The 19,466-nt window shown below is 36.3% G+C and overlaps 4 protein-coding genes across 5 annotated transcripts; 3 read left to right on the forward strand and 1 right to left on the reverse strand.

Moving 5' to 3' along the window:
* Positions 336 to 5,239, forward strand: LOC18611710. 2 transcript variants are annotated; one of them, XM_018124774.1, is made up of 4 exons: positions 336 to 715; positions 2,218 to 2,298; positions 4,606 to 4,634; positions 4,665 to 5,239. In XM_018124774.1, the coding sequence occupies exons 1-4, from the start codon at positions 557 to 559 to the stop codon at positions 5,011 to 5,013; spliced, it is 618 nt and encodes a 205-aa protein (XP_017980263.1). In that variant the 5' UTR covers positions 336 to 556; the 3' UTR covers positions 5,014 to 5,239. The 2 variants fall into 2 exon arrangements, with proteins under 2 accessions (XP_017980263.1, XP_007048172.1); XM_007048110.2 differs by having other exon boundaries at positions 338 to 715; positions 4,606 to 5,239.
* Positions 6,196 to 10,154, forward strand: LOC18611711. Its single transcript, XM_007048111.2, has 3 exons — positions 6,196 to 6,475; positions 7,406 to 7,486; positions 9,436 to 10,154. Exons 1-3 carry the CDS (start codon positions 6,317 to 6,319, stop codon positions 9,835 to 9,837), a joined length of 642 nt encoding a protein of 213 aa, XP_007048173.2. The 5' UTR covers positions 6,196 to 6,316; the 3' UTR covers positions 9,838 to 10,154.
* LOC18611712 (TSL-kinase interacting protein 1) lies at positions 10,413 to 14,136 on the reverse strand. The gene is made up of 8 exons (XM_007048113.2): positions 14,032 to 14,136; positions 13,290 to 13,434; positions 12,938 to 13,146; positions 12,612 to 12,847; positions 12,251 to 12,497; positions 11,472 to 11,885; positions 10,879 to 10,989; positions 10,413 to 10,725 (listed from the first exon to the last, which is right to left on the reverse strand). The coding sequence occupies exons 2-8, from the start codon at positions 13,417 to 13,419 to the stop codon at positions 10,633 to 10,635; spliced, it is 1,440 nt and encodes a 479-aa protein (XP_007048175.2). The 5' UTR covers positions 13,420 to 13,434; positions 14,032 to 14,136; the 3' UTR covers positions 10,413 to 10,632.
* On the forward strand, positions 14,776 to 19,346 carry LOC18611713 (probable serine/threonine-protein kinase At1g54610). Its single transcript, XM_018116963.1, has 7 exons — positions 14,776 to 15,177; positions 15,321 to 15,605; positions 15,923 to 16,240; positions 16,736 to 16,957; positions 18,105 to 18,207; positions 18,772 to 18,872; positions 18,951 to 19,346. The coding sequence occupies exons 1-7, from the start codon at positions 14,776 to 14,778 to the stop codon at positions 19,260 to 19,262; spliced, it is 1,743 nt and encodes a 580-aa protein (XP_017972452.1). The 3' UTR covers positions 19,263 to 19,346.

The following is a 19,466-nucleotide window of genomic DNA, read 5'->3' on the forward strand; positions in this document are numbered from 1 at the left end:
AAAATTTTTAAATATTTATAAAATTAAACTTTAATACTAGAGAAATATCTAAAATTTAGTAAAAAATTAAAAGTATAAACAAACAATATTCAGTTCAACTATTTTCTTATATAGGAACAATATTCAACTAATTATTATTCCACTCGATAGTAAGACGAAAAAGAGAAGATATGGTGTGGGGGGGGGGGGGGGTGGGGGGAGGGGCAACAGGGGATGGGGACCAGTAATCTGAAAAGGTAAGACACGTGTACATCTACGTGGCGAAATATTCAAGGCGACAGCCTCTCAGGCTGTCCAGCTCATCAGTATTTTGCAAACACGCACTCTCTCTGTCTGTCTCTCTCTCTCTCTATCTTCCACCAAGGCACCAACTTTCGTTACCTTTCTCGTCTCCTCTCCCTTAATTTGCTCCTCAATCCTTTCTTTTCCTTCCTTCCTTCCCTCCTTCCTTATTACGCCCGCAACTTAATTCTCTCTATTGTTTACTTTCTCTTTCTCTCTGTTAGGGTTTTATTTTCTTTTCGTTTTTGTTTCTGTTCTAATCATAACAAAAGCTATGTCGAAGAAGAGGAAATCCGATGCTTCGCGCCTGGACGAGGTGGAGCGGAGCATGTACACCACCTTCTGCAGCGCGGCTAACTCGCTTTCGCAGCTTTACTCGCAGGCCATGAACCACCAGCGCCTCTCCTTCCAGGCCGGTGAACGTCACGCGCTGGTTAACCTCTATCTCCGTTTTTTTTTTATTTCATTAGCTTTTTTCTCATCGCATGTCTTTATCTCTTTATAAAATTATCTTTTTTTTTTGTTTTTGTTGTTGGAGAATTGATAATTTTCTATGTGTGAAAATGAATGACTTAAAATAAATGGAAAAAATTATACGATAAATAATTATGATTTGGAAGAAGTTAAATTGGATTAGTATTCAATAGGCAATTTGCATTTGAGTTTTTGTTGCAGTCTGGTAAAAAAGGTGTCGGCTTTGTTTCTTTCTGATCGTTTATTTCTTTCCCTTATAAAATAGGGAATTTCTGGTTAATTTTCGCACCAATATTGAAATGTGGATTATGTTGACCTGCTGCGTATTTGGTATTGGACTTCGCTTAGTGTGCTCGGCTTTTGCAAATTTGAGTTTTGGAATGCGCACTTATCAGAAGTTCTTCATTCTTTATTTGCTTATAATGATGACTATTGGATGGGCTATTATTGACAGTAGAGAAATAAATAAAATTACCAAATACAAACACAAAGGCATAGTTTGGATGTTGCTTTTGATACTTGTTTTTTGCTTTCAGAAGCAAAAAGCAAAAGTTGCATTTGGATACAAAAGCGAAGAACGCTTTGAAGAATTAAGACTCTCTCAATTATTTTGAGTAGAAAAATGCATAATTTTATTTACTTAAACTAAGTATGTAATAGTTGGCATTATATTTTAGTCAGTTACTATGATTTTAATTATTTACTATTCTCTTGGTTTATAGCAACTTTTTACCAATCGAAAGCAAGTTGTGAAACCCAAAAAGAGTCTAAGGATGTGCCATCATGTTTGTTATGCTGACAGAATAAGATAAAACAGTGCACGTATGTTTTAGAAAGATTGGTACATTTTAGAGAGATCATCCCAAAATATATCCACGAAGTCCTCAAACAAAAATGGGATAGAACTATGGCAATTTAGAAGCTGCATGGTGGCTGCTTTGAGCTCCGCTAAGCAGTCATAGCTTCCGCCTTGGCAAAATTGACGTCTCTTGCCAGCATACACCTCTTGATTTGTTTTCGTGAACAGGGATAACGTAACAAAATGGAAACAGTTTCTTAACTCTTGAACTTGTGATCTCACGATAGATTTCCCTTCGTTTAATTCTTAATTCCTTCTACAGCGATTTATTGATTTGTTTATTTGCCTTGAATTTTCCTTGTGGATGGGTTTCATAATTGCCTTTACATCATTGGCCCTGTTTTTCTTGCTCTCTGTTGTCTTAAATTTTAAAACTGAAGAAGGTCATTTGTTCTGGATAATTTCAGCCTACTACGTTCTTGTTTCTCCACTGAAATGCTTCTCTCTGATTGTAGTACTCCATCTTTAAATATTGCTGCTACTTTCTTTTGGCTTTTATGTTTCAGTTGTCCATCTGTTTTTTCGTACGAGTAACTTGTTGGGCTTTGGGTATTGCATCTAATCATATAAATCCTCCTTCTCTCCTTTCTCTTTTCCCCCAGGAGAAACTTTTTCAATGGATTTTGAGGCAGCAAGAAGAAGGATCCAGGGTAACAACAGCTGATATAGTTGCTTATTTGCAGGTATCTTTGTGATTTCTTGCTCTTATTGTTTTGTTGAATCTGTTTGCTGAATGATTGTTCCTTTTCTTTAGTACCTTTCTCCGACTTAAATTTTATATCCTTTGTATTGAACTTAATGCTTTGACCAACAGTATGTTTTGCATCATTCTGGTGAATTTAATTGGAGTGCCTGACAGTAAAGCACTTAACTTGAACAGTTTGTTTGGATATTTGAAGGGAAAAGACAGAAAAGTAAATGGGTGGGAGGATGAGGAGGGTAGAGTAGGATAGAAGAGACTATTATCAGTTTGCTTGAATACCTAATTGGTAGATGCATGATCCTGGGTTAGAAGTTGAAATAGTAATACTGTCCTGGAAAGCAATTGCTGTGGGGACTGAATATCTGAAGATCAGAGACTTGAACTTTAGATCTTCTCTCTTGTAAAATTTGCCCAAGTTCTGTCAGACTGAATATGTGCTCACCTAGTTCCTAGCATATGGTTGATTTCAAGGGTCCTGTGGTATGCAGCCCCTTATTCATTTAGTTGCTGATGTTTGTACATAATAAGTTTGAACATTTTCCATTTAAATTTACCTTTTTGGAGGACCCTAGGAGTTCTCCAAATTTGACTGATTTGTGCAGTACAGCTTAGTTTTTCTGAGTTTGACTTATAAGAGGTCATCTCTAACTGCTAACTGGAGTAATATGGCCTTACAAAGGCAGAAGCTGAGTGGCTATAATGGACAAATCTTTTTTTGGTCACTTGGAGTTTGAAATCTGTGGGTATTGGTGTGAAACAGAGGAACTTAATGAGAAAATAGATGGTTCTCTTTAAAGATCAAGAACTAAAGTGAGTGAAGTTATTGCAAAAAAAATATCAGGATGAAGTTTGATTTTATCATGATACAGAGTTTGAGCTGGCAACACTTTTAGTTATGGATTGATTGTATTGCATGTGTGAAAGACCCTTTTGAAGGCTTCCTTCTAGATCTTCAAACATAACTCTTTGTGTTTTAGAAAGTTGATCTTGGAAATGAGCAGTTTAGAGATATAGGGGAGAGTTGTTCACAAGAGAGCCCAGTATAAACTAAATAATATCCACCAAGCCAGAATAGTAAATGGCAGCTACTTGTTCTATTTTGAACTAAAATGGGAAGTGGTTATTTAGCATATGCCTCCCCTTTTCTAGTAGGCTGTTGTGGTGGGTTCGAATTGGAGAGTTTTTTATTTTTGGTGAATTTGAAATCTTTTGTCTTTACTCTATAGGGAGTTGTTGGATCCTCTGAGGAAATGGGGCATGAGGTTGCAGTTAGTGCTACTAGTTACTGTAAAGGTGAGTTAGTAAGTGTAGACTTGTTATACATCTCAGACAGGTATCAGTATCCTTTCTCCAAAGGTGTTAAAATTGATAGTAATATGGTCTTGTTTTCTTTTTCTCTGTAATTCTGAGATCTATATTAGGAAAAAGTTGAGAATATGAGGTAGACACATGGCCGCATAGTGTGTTGTACATGCCTGCTGTTTGAATGTATAATTTGCATCAGGTTTAGACTTGTTATACATCTCAGACAGGTATCAATATCCTTTCTCCAAAGGTGTTTAAATTGATAGTAATATGGTCTTGTTTTCTTTTTCTTTGTAATTCTGAGATCTGTATTAGGAAAAAGTTGAGAATATGAGGTAGACACATGGCCACATAGTGTGTTGTACATGCCTGCTGTTTGAATGTATAATTTGCATCTGACTATAGTGAAAATAGGATGCATATTTTGTTATCTACAGGAGGAAAATTGATGCTTTCATGCACAAGTAACTCTCAGATAGACTGTTTTGCACCTGTTTATGAACTAATGAAGGACAACTAGAGCATGCCTTGAGGGCATTAATGTATAATCAGGGTTCTTTAGAAGAGGCTATGGGTTAAATTAAGTTGGCTTCGACACTTCTTTGTACTTCAAACTATCCTTGCATTAAAGTGTTGGAACTATCATGTCCACAAGTTCTTAGTTATACCTATACCATACATTATGTGTAAAATATCAAGGCATATGAAGATGCAACTATTTCATCAATAATGGTTGTATGGCATGGATGGCGATAGTTGTTTGGAAACTTATCACCAATTTAACAATCCAGGAGATTATTAATGTTGTGTCATGTCTAGAATTTGACATGAGCCATGTTGTTCATATAAAATATGTAGTTGATAGACGAACAGCTTACAATTTTTTCCTGCAATTTTTCTTTCTTCTCCACTTTGTCAAAATATGGTGGAAGACCAAGAATAAAATGAAGTGATCCTTTGAGTATTGTTCCTATTTCTGTAGAATGGGCTTGAGTATGGAGCAGAGGAGTGTCAGCACCAGCACCCTCAAACTGTAACATTTCAGCACCAGCACCCTCAAACTGTAACACAAGTGAACAGTTTAAGTGCTCCTTTTTCTACTAACCCAATTTCACCAGCAGCAATGGTGCAAGGAGCTCGTTCTGGGGATTACCAAGCAAAGAACTCTGTCTTCTCAAATGCACTCTCCAGCCCTGTTCGTCGGAGCCTTCAGCACTTCCACTCAGCCCAGGGTGGTTATCATTCAAATAATGTTCTGTCTTCTGCCAATGGACCTCGGAAGAATGAGAACAACCACACTCACCAACAAAATAGGGAACCCAATTCCCCAAGCGCTAACGATTGCATGGACATGCATGCTGATAGTCCAGGCCATGATTTTCATTTCTGAAATCTCTCTCTGGTCATTGTATTTTTATTTTATAGTTTTTTTTTTCTGGTAAAAGTTGCTGTAAGGCTAGGAATCTCAAAATTCTCGGCAAGTGCAAGTTCAATGTTTATGTATTATTATATTAAATTTCCAAATACTGGCTGTCTAGCCGGGGCATATCTAGCCCAATGTAACAAGAAACAACCTTTGAAAGTTTACATGGTAGCGTGTCAGGTTTACTAATTTACCTTGTGTCTCCGGCAACCAAGTGGCTGACTTGCTAGGTAAAGTTTTGTGACATGCAAAGCAATTAAAGATCCTCTTATGACTCTTTAACGAATTCATTCCTTCACAAGGCTGCCAGCTACTTAACCTTCATAGTTTCCTTCATTTCATTTATAGATTATTGTTGGGCTGCAATCATTTTGATTTTTAGTTTTTGAATCTCTTTTCAAACCATCCAAAGACGTGTCACACGTGCGTTTCATGTGTTTATAATTTTATGAAATATTATCAAATTATAAAATGCATCTATTATCGAATTAAATGTTACAAGTATTATTATTGAATTAAACATAGGTATTTATTATTGAATTAAAAGTTTAGATGCTAGAATTTTAAAATACTTTGAAATGTTTAACCAATAGCCATTGAGATAAGGAACTATGGGACCAATGATGAGATGTGAGAGGTCGAAAATACCTTAACCAGTAAGCCATTGCTATATCCAACTATGGCACCAATAGATGGTACTGTATTTGTTAGGAAGGACAGACGTGTCTTATCTGTTGTGGCATAATCTTTCAAGAATGACCATTCCAGTTCATTGTGCTTCTCATCTTCCCTTAATTTTTACAATCTTAATTGGAAGTGTGTTTGCAAAATGAAAAAGTAAAAAAAAAAAAGTTTTAAAAAAGTTAGGTTTCATATTAGTAGTAATAATAATAAATAAGACATCACATTTAGAGGAGGAGGAAAACAAGAAAAATAGTAAATAGTAATAGATGTAACTGTCGCTGGGTAGTCGGTATAAACTTTTGTCGGTTTATTTATTTTTATGAATTACGGAGGCCCAAATTATAAGTTTAGGAGCCCAACAAGGGTGGGCCAGCATTAAGAGCATTAAGTTAATTAAACAGCGATGAAACGCAGCCCATAAGGGCCCATGGACGGCTCGAATTTAACGTCATCGTCTCCTTCAAACATCCGCAAACTGTCACCCAAACAAGCCTACAATCTTCTCTGAACCCATACATCCGCAAGCCCTCTCTCTCTCTGGGTTTTGTCTATTTTTTTTCCTAATTTATTTTCATTAAAAATAAAAATGGCGAAGAAGAGAAAATCGGACGCCACGCGCCTAGACGAGTTTGATCGGAGCATGTACACGAGTTTTTGCAGCGCTGCGAACTCGCTCTCCCAGCTTTACACACAGGCCATGAACCACCAACGCCTTTCCTTTCAGGCCGGTGAACGTCACGCGCTGGTCCGCTCCCTAACCCTCTTTTTTTTTTTTTTCTCTCATCCCTATTTATATAATAAATCTATTGTATGTATGGTTGAATTCTATATATATTTGTTCAAGTACCATATATTTCTTGTTATAATCTATCATATAATGCGATAGTAATAACAGTAGTTGTGTTTGATTTGATAAAATTCAATATTTTAACTTTCATGTGTGACAAAATTGCAAAATTTTTGCTTTGATATATACACCAATTATGTTTTAATTGTTGTTATATTTTGATTTTTCGATTCGGTTATTTTTAATTATATATGATTCGCTTTTAGTATTTGCTAAGTATTGTTTTTGCTTTATAGTAGCAACTTTTCTTAAAAACGAAAACTTTATAGCAAAGTGACCATGATACAGAGCCTATAGATATAAAAGTTACTCTTATATTTGTGTTCCAAATTTAGATTATATTTTATTGCTTCGGGCTATGTTTCTTTTTTTTTTTATGTAGTCGCTTGAGATGCTAATTTGGTTCGGGTTCGTTGTTGTGTTTTGTACTTTCGTTAATTGCCTCTCGCTTTCTATAAAGTTGGTATGAGCGAAAGCAAAATCTTATTTGATTGAAAATGAGCAAATAGCTAAAATAAAACAAACATTCAGATATAATTTCTTCAAATTAGAAGTAAAATTTATTTTTATTCAGTAATTTTTTTTTGGCTTTTATATTTGAACACACTTTTTTCTTTTCACAAAGTGAAAAACAAGTAGCGAAAGTGACAGCCAAATGGACCCTTGTGCTTTAAAATGAACAAGAGAACATTTTACTTTGGTCTACTTCGTTTATTTGGAATGTGCTCTCTTTTCTCTGTTTCTCATTGTGGGTTTTGGTGTAAGTTACTTGTTTCTTTATGTATTGCCTTTGCTTCTAACTGTATAAATCATCTTTTTTCTTCTCAGGAGAAACTCTATCAATGGATTCTGAGGCAGCAAGAAGAAGGGTCAAGGGTGACAACAGTTGATGTTGTTGCTTATTTGCAGGTTTGTTTTGTCATTTCTTACTTTCGTTAGTAGCTTTTTTTCTGTGCTAAATTTCTATTTTTTGAATTGAACATTGTGATTAAACTGGAGCTATGCTAAAGTGCCATTTGAAATGCTGCCCTCAAGGCATTGAATCATATTATATACTTAACACTTTACATACTAAGTTGAGCATACTTTTCCATATAATTTTAGTTCTTATTTCTATCTCTCCAAAGGTCTCAAGAATGGATGGTTTTCGAAATTTAGCTTATTCGTGCAGTGTTGCTTAGTTTTGTTGAGTTCAATTTGTGAAAGCCAATCTTTAATTACATGTAGTAGGTGGAAGAGGGTAAGCCTTGTTGTTGTAATCTTTAACTAGAGGAATTTTATCTACCACTGCAACGAAAGGAATGGTGAAACTTGGTGCTTGGTATTTGACCAAATAGAATTTTGCAATTGTGGGTTTAAGAATAGAAATAGAATGCCATAATGCTTAAAAAGAGAACTTCAGAAAAATGACCATTCTAATTAGAGATTTTGGACTTGAGCAAGTGAAGCTACTTGAATTTTTTTTCCAATGAAGTTTAGTTCAAGAAATAGATAGTTTATCCTCATAGTAACATCAATCAATTGTAGTGCATATTTAGAGGATCCTTTTTCTTGGAAGATTTAGAATGCTTCATCTGTTTCTTTAAACTGTAAGCTTTTTAAATGCAATGAATGTTAATCTTGGGATGAGCTAAGTTTGTATACAAGAGAGGAAATTTGCCTATCTTAGCCTGGTATGAGGAGAAAATATATTCCTTTGAGCCAGGATAAAGTAGATATGGCGATGGGTATTTAATTTTTGGGTACTCGGAGCTACCTGACCCTATTACAACGGGTTCGTGCACTTCATATTCAGGTTTGGGATGGGTTTGGACACTCTATATTCTGGTTTGGGGTGGGTTCGGATAGGGTAAGGTATTACCCCTCCGATATTTGATACTCGAAGCCAATTATATTTTTATTCAGGTAGTATCGGATACTGGTATCCTAAACCTGTTTATATATGTATTTTTATAAATTATATTTAATAAATATAATCAGTGTAGAATTGTAAATAAGTAAAATTTGTATATGCTTGCAAGGGGAGTTGAACCTGGGCAACTGATCTTTACAACTAAAAGCTTTGCTAATTTAGCTAACTTAACTTTAAATAATTTGATTAAAGTTCTGTGTCATTTCTTTCGTTTTAATTTTTTGCTTTACTTGTACCTTAAATAGTAAAAACAGGGACAATATCAAACTGTCTATTTCACAATGTTTGAGTATTCAACCACAAACTTGAGACCGTAATGAAATCATGCATATTGGGCAAAAAAAGAACAAGGAAATTTTTCACACACACACACACATATTGTGCCTTAGTTCACTCAGGCAAGCACTTTTTTTGCATCTTGGGCCTTAAGCAATATAAGGGTTCTAATGCCTAGAGTGAACCTTGCACCCTTGACAGTGCTGGTTGAAAACCTTTTGTCTTTGTTAGCTTTTATTAGTAGTTATTGGGTCATCATTGCTGAGGTTATAGCTGAGCTTGTTCAGGTAGTAAAGTTAATTGTTAAAAGGTGAATTAGTAGGCAGTACATCTACTTATTTTAAGTTATTCAGTTATGCAATACATGTTGATTTATATTATGAAAAGCAGATGGTGGAATTCTTTCATCAGCAGTGGCTTTGTTTCATGATGGCGATAGTTGTTTGGTAAAATTTCACGAACTACTATTGTTGAAGGTTATCACCATTGCATTATATATGGTATTTACGTATGCATCCATTCTGTGCATGTATATTAACACATGAAGAATTGTTTTCTTGCAAGTTCTTTGTTTCATTTGGATTTGTTCAAATTCTGTTGAATACAAAATATGGTTCTATTCTTGTTACAATGAAGTGATGCGTTAGAATTCTGTTTAATGTTTCTGCAGAATGAACTCGAATATGGTGGAGAGGAGCCCCCAATGTCCCCCAGGTTGCCATTGCAGCACCCGCATTCCCAAACTGCAACACAACTGAACAATTTAGTTGGCCCCATTTCTTCCAATCCATTTTCATCAGCAATGGTGGGGCAGGGAGTTCGATCTGGTGACAACCAAGGTAAAAACTCTGTTTTCTCAAATGCCCTTTCAAGCCCTGTTCGTCGAAGCCTTCAGCACTACCACTTGGCACAGGGTGGTTACAATTCAAACAATGTTTTATCTTCTGTAAATGGACAACGCAATAACGAGAGCAACTATTCTCACCAACAAAACAGGGATGCCAATTCCCCAAGCTCTAATGACTCCATGGACATGCACGGTGATAGCCCTGGCCATGGTTTTTCTTATTAAATTGTTTTGCTTGACTTTGTTTTTCTTTTTGTTCCTTATGGTGAAAGTTTCTTGTGTGGTTAGAAATCCTGATATAACTCTAATTAAATTCTCACCTTTTCGTTGTTATTTTTCTCTGACGGTGGTCACTAGTCACCCAGGCCCAATTGGCCAAGTGGAGACCGTTCGTGCTCCACATATCCTTTAATATTGCCCTCAATTGGTGTGATAAAAATATAGGATAAGGCAAATATAGCATTCTAGTATGTAAATTTCTCGCTGATATTTGTAATAATGTTGAAAATCTACAGAGCCAGTTCATTATTTTGGGGTATTCATTCATCGAGTTGTTCCCACCCAAAAATTTAATTTTTGGTCAGATTTTGAAATGTTTATCAGAGTAGCTGAGGCAGCAACAACCTACATTTCTTAATCTTTGGCCCCCTTCAAAAGGAAGAGCGCGCAAAGGCTAAGCTTGAGAAAAGAAAAAACGAATAGGAGTCAATTGGCACGTGAACTTCAAACGGGCTTAAGGACGTATTGAAGTTGCCATTAGTGATGTCATTGCTAACATTGCTTGCATCTCAATATCAATGTATATGTACTAAAATTGTCTACATTCTCATTTCAGGCTTGCCATCTATGTTTCTTCTCATTTCCAAAGTTTCAAACCCCATGAACGGAACCCACCACAAATTTACAAGATACTAGTTTAAACTCACATGCCCAAAGTGTTTATACAATAATAAAGTTTTTTTCTCTTTTCCCTCGAGCGTTAGTATGTCCTGTATGTTCAGATCTTCAAGAGGAACCCTACTATTTAGCACTGCTAGGGATGCTAATATTGTCCCCACTAATAATTTTGTGGGAAGAATTTACGCCCAGATCAAAAGGTCCCAAAGAGTCTGTCTGCATCCAACATTCCCAAGAAAAGAAAATGTAAATAGTTGAAGAAGAGGCAGTAAGTAAAGAAGTGGCAGCATTACCCACGTAGAAATCGAAGTCTTATAGCAGAGAATAGGGAAAAAAAACCGAGTACTGGGCTAATAAATTGAAGTGTACCCATTTGATGCCTGAGAGCCCCAGGGTGCTTTCATCGCTATATACTCGCGAACAAAGTAGCAAATCTGTGTCTGATTGTTGACAGGCCTGGCCTTGCGGTTGGATATTAGCCTGCAAAGAGGAATTCTTAGAATATATCTATATCTTGAAATGTTTTATGCACGTCATAGCTTGAATTCTTAAATCCAACTTAACAGAATATCTATATCTTGAAATTTATGGTTGTTTTAGAATAAAGTTAACAATGTGGAACTTTACAAATCTTTTCCTTCAAAGCTATCTTGAAATCAATAATTTAAGAATCATCAAAATTAAAGTTTTTAAGAATCATCAATCCATCATTGGACCACATAAAATAACAACCATGCTGCATTGAGCACATGATAGAACACCATTATTGGTGGAAATAGTTTTTGAAGGTGTCCAGTTTTGTCTACCAACAGAGTTAGATATGTTCAATTACTAGACTTCATATCTTTTAGCAACAGAAAGAGAAAAGCTTGCTGACTATTCTACCGCAAAAATAGGTCAAGTGAAACAGTTCCATAATGGTGATAACGGAAGGTGGCAATTATAATTAAATTTTAGCAAACCTCAATTGCATTAGGATGTTTGAATGACTTAGAGCTGGTCTCCTGACTGCTGGCATGAGAATAAGCACTTCCACTTGAAGCTATAGAATCTTTGTGTAAAGAAGAAAATTTTTGAAATGAAAATGCATGGCATGTATCTTCAGCATCCAAAATCGAGGAGTGTGAGGCCTGAGCTGGTGGCCTTGGATTTTGAGGTGGATTTATTTGGCCAGAAAGGAAAGCATCAAATGAATCAGAGATCAATTGAGATGATTGCAAGCCTGCATTGCTCCCATTTGATTTTGGATCAAAGTTACTGAACCTGCCCTGCAATGATGCTTCTGACAGCAGGCCTCCTATGCTTATGTTTGTTAGACTGTCAGCCCACAGTGCCAATGATTGCCCAATGCCACTATCAATCTTCACTTCAGTATCCTAACAGATGAAAAAGACTATCAGAAAGGTGAATCATTTGACACGAAACATATTCCAACCTAGCACCCTTTACAAGAATTATTAGTGTCATGCCAAGTTCACCATAATTAACTTACGACCCAATCCCAAAATGCTTATCTCATAAGCCTGAATAACTTTTATCATCAGAATAAAAGGGGTAAATATAATAGGCAAAAATTCATACGATCATCCTACTATATTGCCATGCACATGTCTTTGTTGTAACTTGTAACGTTTTAAATGCTTGATCCAGATTTTACTCATGCTGCATTGTTACCAAAAGTAACATGATTAGACATTTACTGAATTAAGCGCAATCACAAAAATGGCCATAGACACTGTACCATAGAATCAACTGCTCCATTTGATGGCATCTTCTCAGCGACAACTGCATCTATTTCGTCACTTTTAATGACTGGTTTTTCAGACTCATCACCTCTTAGCTCAGTTTTTTCACCAATGCCATATGTTTTCTGCATGTTAGAATTGCAATCTTTCTGTACATCTTCAAATTTTGAAGAGGCATTGAAGGGAGCTAGTGCAGGAGGCTGTCCCAGGGTTTTCATTTCAGGATCAGACATCCACCCATACCTTCAAAGTGGAATTGAGTTAGGATATGGAAACAAACTTCTAAAAGATCAACAACTTAAGGAATTAAAGGAGAGCCATAAAATAAAGAACAAGACAGGCAATCAGGTATTAGACCTTAAGCGAAACACAGTTGGGCTTCCAATGGTTAGATGGACATCCCTGGCACTGATGCAAATGTCATTTTTCGTCCATCTGTAACTAGCCAGATTTTCAGCTATATTATATGGAAAAAGCATAGGCTCTCCAATAGCAATGCTTGAACTGCCCCATTTGCTATCAAGGTGCTTAAGTACAGAAGATATCTTCTTCCTAGCACTTAAAGTGAGTTCCAAGTATGGATGAAATCCATCCTAGTGAATAGAATAGTTATCAGCACAATTGGATATGTTATAAAGAGTTTCTTAAACTGTTTAGAATGCCTTTATTCTTAGAGTTTTTACCTTTTCTAGTCCTAGCCGAGTGCTTTCATCTATTGGAAAAAGCTGCAACTTTATCTTTGCAGAAGGATGAAGCTTTTCGCCTGTATTAATGTCAAGCACAGGTAACTCTGTACTTTCTTCCACACAACTTGTAATTTTAGTTTCAAGCCTCGAAGTTAAAGCTTCACCCCTTCCAGAAGGTGAAGAATGCTCATCTTTCTCAATTTTTCCTAAAATCAGAAGATCAAAATTTAAAGCTAAAATCAGAATTCAACAAGTATACCAATTTATGAGACACAGCTATACTCATATTTAAAAAGGGAAACTTCTAGGTAAAGCAAGACAAGTACAAAACATAGGTACGATATCCTGCCTGTTGCTCTCTGAAACTGCTGGCGAACACTTCTCTTTCCAGATTTCTCAACTCCATTACAACCGTTGGTTGCGTCAATCTCAGAATGAGGCTCCAACGCCTTTACCCTTCTCTTTCTGTTAGCTCCCATGTCACCAAAGCTTTCCTGTTGGCCAATCCAATTGTCAATGAAATAAAACAGAAAAGGTCTTGAATCCCAAATATTTGCACCAATAATGCAGATTAAAAATCAAGAGTTAAAAAGTCAGCTGAAAGTATATCTATGGGAGGGTTTGCAGCCAGTAATTTTCAAATAAAAATCAGTGCTTAATTTTTTAACTCTTATAAAACAAGACATATATATATATATATATAAAATCTCTCTCAAAATTGAACAGCAAGCTAAAGCTGTGCCAAAACAGATCCAATTAATATTTTTTTTTGAAAAGCGATCCAATTAAAGTGCTCGAGAGTAAAACCCTAATTCTTAAAATAGGATTACAAGAGAAAAAAATTAAGCATAACGAACTTGAATGATTAACTGCGAATATACACATAAATAAATAAAGCACTAATTAAAGAATCAAAATTGGAACTACAAATCATCTGAAAATTTTGAGTAAATTACGTAAGAATTGATCTTCAGGAGACAGATGTTGAAATCTAAGGATAAAAGACGAAAACTTGGGAAGTAAAAGTGACAATTTGAAGATCAATTTAACTACGAAAATTCTTAAAATTCTATAAATATGAAGAGTTTTACCTGAATCGAAGCAGAGCAGAGATTTAAAAATGGTGAAAAGTTTTGGCGGGAATTTGGTGATACTCTTGAAAACCTTTTAAGGGCGTGTTTGTCTGTTTCAGCAAAAAAAATACAAACCAGACTTCAATGTTGAATAACGCTAAATTATTGTATTGTAGGAGAGCCCACCTGGGCTGAGAGCAGGGCCGCTAAGTAGTTCGATGGCCCATTCAAGTTCACTAGCCAGGCCCAATTATATAATTATAGTGAACACACACTAATCTTTCAACTTCCTTAGGACCCATGCTTGGAAGATAATGCTCATGCTTATGCTTATAACCAACAAAGTAATAATCATCATTTTACTTATTTAGAAAAGAGAATGTCAAATTTTGTCTGTGAATTCTTGGCTGTTTCTTCCACCCGCCAGAGTTAGTTGACCCCTTTAATGTAACAAATATTTGAAAATAACTATCACACTCCTTGTTATCACAGTCCAATGACGTTGAAAATGGAGTAGAGAATTGAAGTTATCTCCTAAAACAAGGACACCCTTTCCTTATATTTTTACCATAATTCCAAACAATGCTGCCTAAAGGTCGGCTTAGCATTTCCCTTTCTTTCACATTCCTTGTTGTTCATGCCATAAACAATTACCCCTTCATCAAACCGATGTTCCATTTTTTCATCAATCATCATTACTATGTCACCTTGCAATTACCGGAGCACCGCTTCCCCACGAGCAGCTGAGGCGTTGTAGCAGTTATGGGGTGCGTTCAGGGCAAGTACACTTCCACCTACTCACCGCCTCAGGGACTAGAGAAGCTGAAACAAGAACGTGGTTACGTTAGGAGAGGGAATGAAGTGCGGAGATTGTCAGGGAAAAGTGGTAATAGAGTTATGTTGGTTAGACATGAAGGGGAAGATAAAAATGTTGGTATGGTTAATGGGGCTGATGGAGGTGGCGAAAAGGCGGTTACTAGGGAAGGGGAGATGGCTAGGAATAATGGTGCTAATGGAAATGTTCCGCAAAGAGATGTGTCAAACAAGATTGGAGGTGATGAGCTTGTTGATGGGTGGCCTAAGTGGCTGGTTGATAATATTCCTAGAGAGGTTTTGGCTGGTTTGGTTCCAAGGAGTGCTGATTCCTATGATAAGCTTGCCAAGGTATGTATTTAATGTTTTCCGGGATAGGGATGATTAAATTGTTAGAATTCTGTATTCTTGTCGGATTCTTTCTCCACCTGGTCAGCCAACCTTCATGAAACTGGATGTGTTATAAATGGACAGCTATCTAATCACTTCTGCAGGTGGGGCAAGGAACCTATAGCAATGTGTACAAAGCTCGAGACAGGGACACCGGAAAGATTGTTGCTCTGAAGAAGGTCCGTTTCAACACTTCAGAGCCTGAGAGTGTCAAATTTATGGCAAGAGAGATTATGATACTGCAGAAGCTAAATCATCCGAATATAATCAGCCTTGAAGGGCTAGCCACTTCAAGGATGCAGTACAGTCTTTATCTGGTTTTCGATTTCATGCATACAGACTTAACCAAAGTTATCTCCCGTCCAGGCGAGAGGCTTACTGAACCCCAGGTTGGAATCTCTCTAACTGCTTTTAAAAGCTCCAAATTTCATCAGATGAACTGAGCATTGACAAATTTTTCATTTACATATAAGGTTGGAGTGGCTGTAACTGAACCAATCAGAAAAAATTGTTAGAAAAGATCAAAGAAAAAAATGGGAAGTGATATATGTCAAAAATGATCTATAAGCATACATCAATTGGATTTAATTAATTGCTTATATATGGCTTTCTTGTTAGGAAATTAATAGTGTCTTTAGATAGTACATATAATTATCAAAGTGTGTGGGTGGATTTTGTTGTTATAATTTTTGTGTTTCCCATGCAGATCAAGTGTTATATGCAACAGCTGCTTTCAGGTCTCCAGCATTGTCATGAAAGAGGAATCTTGCACCGAGACATTAAGGGTTCCAACCTGTTGATCGACAGGAATGGGGTGCTAAAAATTGCAGATTTTGGCCTTGCCAATTCTTTTATTCCTAAACCAAAACGCCCCCTTACTAGCCGGGTTGTAACACTTTGGTACAGAGCTCCAGAGCTACTATTAGGTTCTACGGACTATGGTGTTGGGATTGATCTCTGGAGTGCAGGATGCCTGTTAGCTGAGATGTTTGTTGGAAGGCCAATTATGCCTGGGAGGACAGAGGTAACCTTCATATGCACCAGTTATGCTTTAGAATTTAGAGATTGGTTTAAAAGTTTAAACACCAATGAAGGAATAAATTATTAGTATGAATGCATGTGGACAGCCAAGAAAAAATCAATTTTTATTCTTATATAGTTATAGACATTAGTTCTACTTTGCACAAATGCATTATTTGAAATGGAAAACAGAAACAGCAGAATAACAACAATGATGGATTAATAGACACCTCTAGTCATAGCATGTCGAAGTTGTAACATCTAATTTCTCTTTGTTGCGTCTGTACTCATTATAAACCTGAAATAAAAGCTAGAAAATGTAGAAAGATGGCTGTATGAGAGGAACAGGGGATGCAACAACAGCCGAATTTATAAATTAACTGTCATGCATTTTTAATGGTTCCTTGGTCCTTACATGTTCTTTTTCTGGTTAGGGTACAAATGTGATGATCTTATTGCTGACAGGTTATTCAGTCTATTAAGCTTCTTGTGCATTCAGGTTGAGCAGCTTCATCGAATTTTTAAGCTTTGTGGCTCACCCTCAGAGGACTATTGGAAAAAGATGAAGCTACCAGCAAGCTTCCGGCCTCCACAGCATTACAAGCCTGGATATCAAGAAGCATTTGGAGACTTCCCTGATACTTCATTTGGTCTCCTGACAGTGCTTCTTGCTCTGGACCCATTACATCGTGGCACTGCTGCTTCTGCTCTTCAAAGTGAAGTAAGTTGAAACAGCAGCACTTTCTACATAGTTGTTTATAATCTGGTATGACTGCTTCTCAGTCTTTTTGTCTGAACAATTCTCTGGTACTGAAAAGGGCTTTCGGAGTTCACTTAAATGTTTTTGCTGCTGAGCTAAACAACTCCTAGAAACCAAAGGAGGATTGTGAACTGTAACAATCTGCACAGTTTTCCATGCTTCAGCTTAGAATAAAATTTTTTTGCTAGATGGACAACTTGATGCATGCTATAACTCAGCTAATCATATAAAAGCGTTAAGCGTGGATAGATTAAAATAACAAAAATTCTTGCTATCCTCAAATATTCACTTACTTTGTCAAACTTGAAGGTTGCAAATTCTTCACCCTGAGTGCTAACTCAATTACTTAATTTGGCATGGGCCATTTTCTGAACTGATGTATCAGCATGGTTGTCACAGAAAAGTAGAGGCAATTATTTCTTAATGGATTTATTGTTGTTCATTCTTTTAAACAGACTTAATTGACTTCACGATGAGAGATCACAGTACTTTTTTTTGTCCTTGAATATGTTGTCAAGTTTTAAAATCAATCATTAAAAGTTGCTCTCTACTAGTGCTAGTTGCTGAGCTTCCATAGTTCATTTTCACTGCATTCTTCTCCTTCTTGGCAGCCTTCTTCTTTGTCTCTTTCTTCTCTTCCTTTAGCACCTATACCTACTTCAGCCTTAGGTATTACACCTGTGTTACTATACCGTCGGTTATTCTTCTGCTTTCTTCATCTTTCTTCCTCTTTTTGCTAAGTTGCTACAACCTTCAGCCTTAGGTTCACGCAATAGCTGTTAGTTTTATCTATTCATCGGCTAATTTGGCATCATTTATTAAATGTTTAAGGCTTATTTTGCTTGGAATTTCTGCTCCTGAAGTCTATGAGATTTCAAACTTTGAATGATCACGAGGCTAAATGAAGACTCAAAAGCAGAAGTTGGCAGGGGAAGGCAAATTGTAAATTGTACTATTGTAACTTCGATTGCTGGGACATGAATGATAAAAATCAGAAAAAAAAAATTGCAAAAAATGGCGTTTCTGAAAACTCTATATGTTTATCTTGTGATAATTTCAGCTGAAAATTTCCTAACCTGCTGCTTCCTGTTATCCTTATTGTTTGCAGTTCTTCTCTACAAGTCCATTGGCATGTGACCTTTCAGGTATACCAGTAATATACAAAGAGGAGGATGAGCCATATAAAACCAAAAATCGGAAGAAGTATGTTAGTTTTTGAATATGAGAATTTCCTTTCTAAACATACTAAGAAGTTCTATGTTATGATATTGACTTACTGCTTAATTTTGCTTTGATGGCTGAGACAGAGTAGTAGAAAGAAGAATTTAGAATTAATGCAATATCTTGCTGAACATGCCACAGAATTGAACCAGAAAGGAAAAGAGAATAAAAATGCATGCACTATGAAAAATGTTCTCCGTGCACTTTTATGTATTATCTATCTATGTGATACCTATAATTTTAACTAGATAATAGAGTTAGCTTTACTTTCTGATTGATGCATTCAATGAAACCAATAAGGAGGAAAGAGGGAGTGGGAGTGGGAGGATTTCTTTTCTCATTACCTGTTGGGAATTCTTTTCTTTCCTAATATGACATTGAATCCTTTGTTTGTTCCATGGAAATAAAGAAGATGAAACAATGCCAAAATTATTTGACCATATGTAGATTCAAAAGCAAAAGAGAATTATACACTGCGCTGAATTCCTTGGAATGCTTAGACACTGAACAGGGATATTAACTGATTGTCACTTGTTCATATTGAAGGCGCATAGCTCGGAAAGCAAAGCAATCTTCTGGAAAGAAACATGGAGGTCATGAGACAATGGACCTAATGAGAGAACCAAAGAAAGATGATACTGAATCTTCCAGAGAGGTAAAAAATTGCTCTTTCATTTTTGTTCTACTCCTTCAAATGGTGGAATGAAAATGTCTTTTCTTTTGACTTTACCAGGAGAAGCCAAAGGTATATGAAACATGGACTAGTGCAGGCAGCACTTCTTCCAGTGTGAAGCCAATCAAGGATGAAGAGAGCCTACGTGGATCGCTTTCTCCTATTCTGCGTTCCAAGTCACAAATAGCTCCGAGGACTGAGGGTCATCCTAATGCTACTCAGAACATTCAGAATTTCACTCTTTTACAAGCTTCTATAACAGATATCATGAACAACAAACTTGGCAACCCTCAATACCGCAGGTCTATCTCTACATTGGATTCCCGAACACTTGATCCAGAGAAGATATCAAAACTCTTTGGTGTGGAATAAAGAGTAGGTGATGGGATATGATCTTCTACTTACCTCAAATTACCATGTAATATGAGTTACTAACTTGTTCAGCTTTATGCCTGAATTTTTCCTACAGGATTTGTGTTATACATAAATAAAACCATTTATTTAGAAATATTTATATCTATTTAAACCCAATAAGAAATATTTGATGTTAGTATATTGTTTTTGAGTTGTCTAGTT

This window comes from Theobroma cacao, chromosome 1 (genome assembly GCF_000208745.1).
Source record: "Theobroma cacao cultivar B97-61/B2 chromosome 1, Criollo_cocoa_genome_V2, whole genome shotgun sequence".
Lineage (NCBI taxonomy): Eukaryota > Viridiplantae > Streptophyta > Magnoliopsida > Malvales > Malvaceae > Theobroma > Theobroma cacao.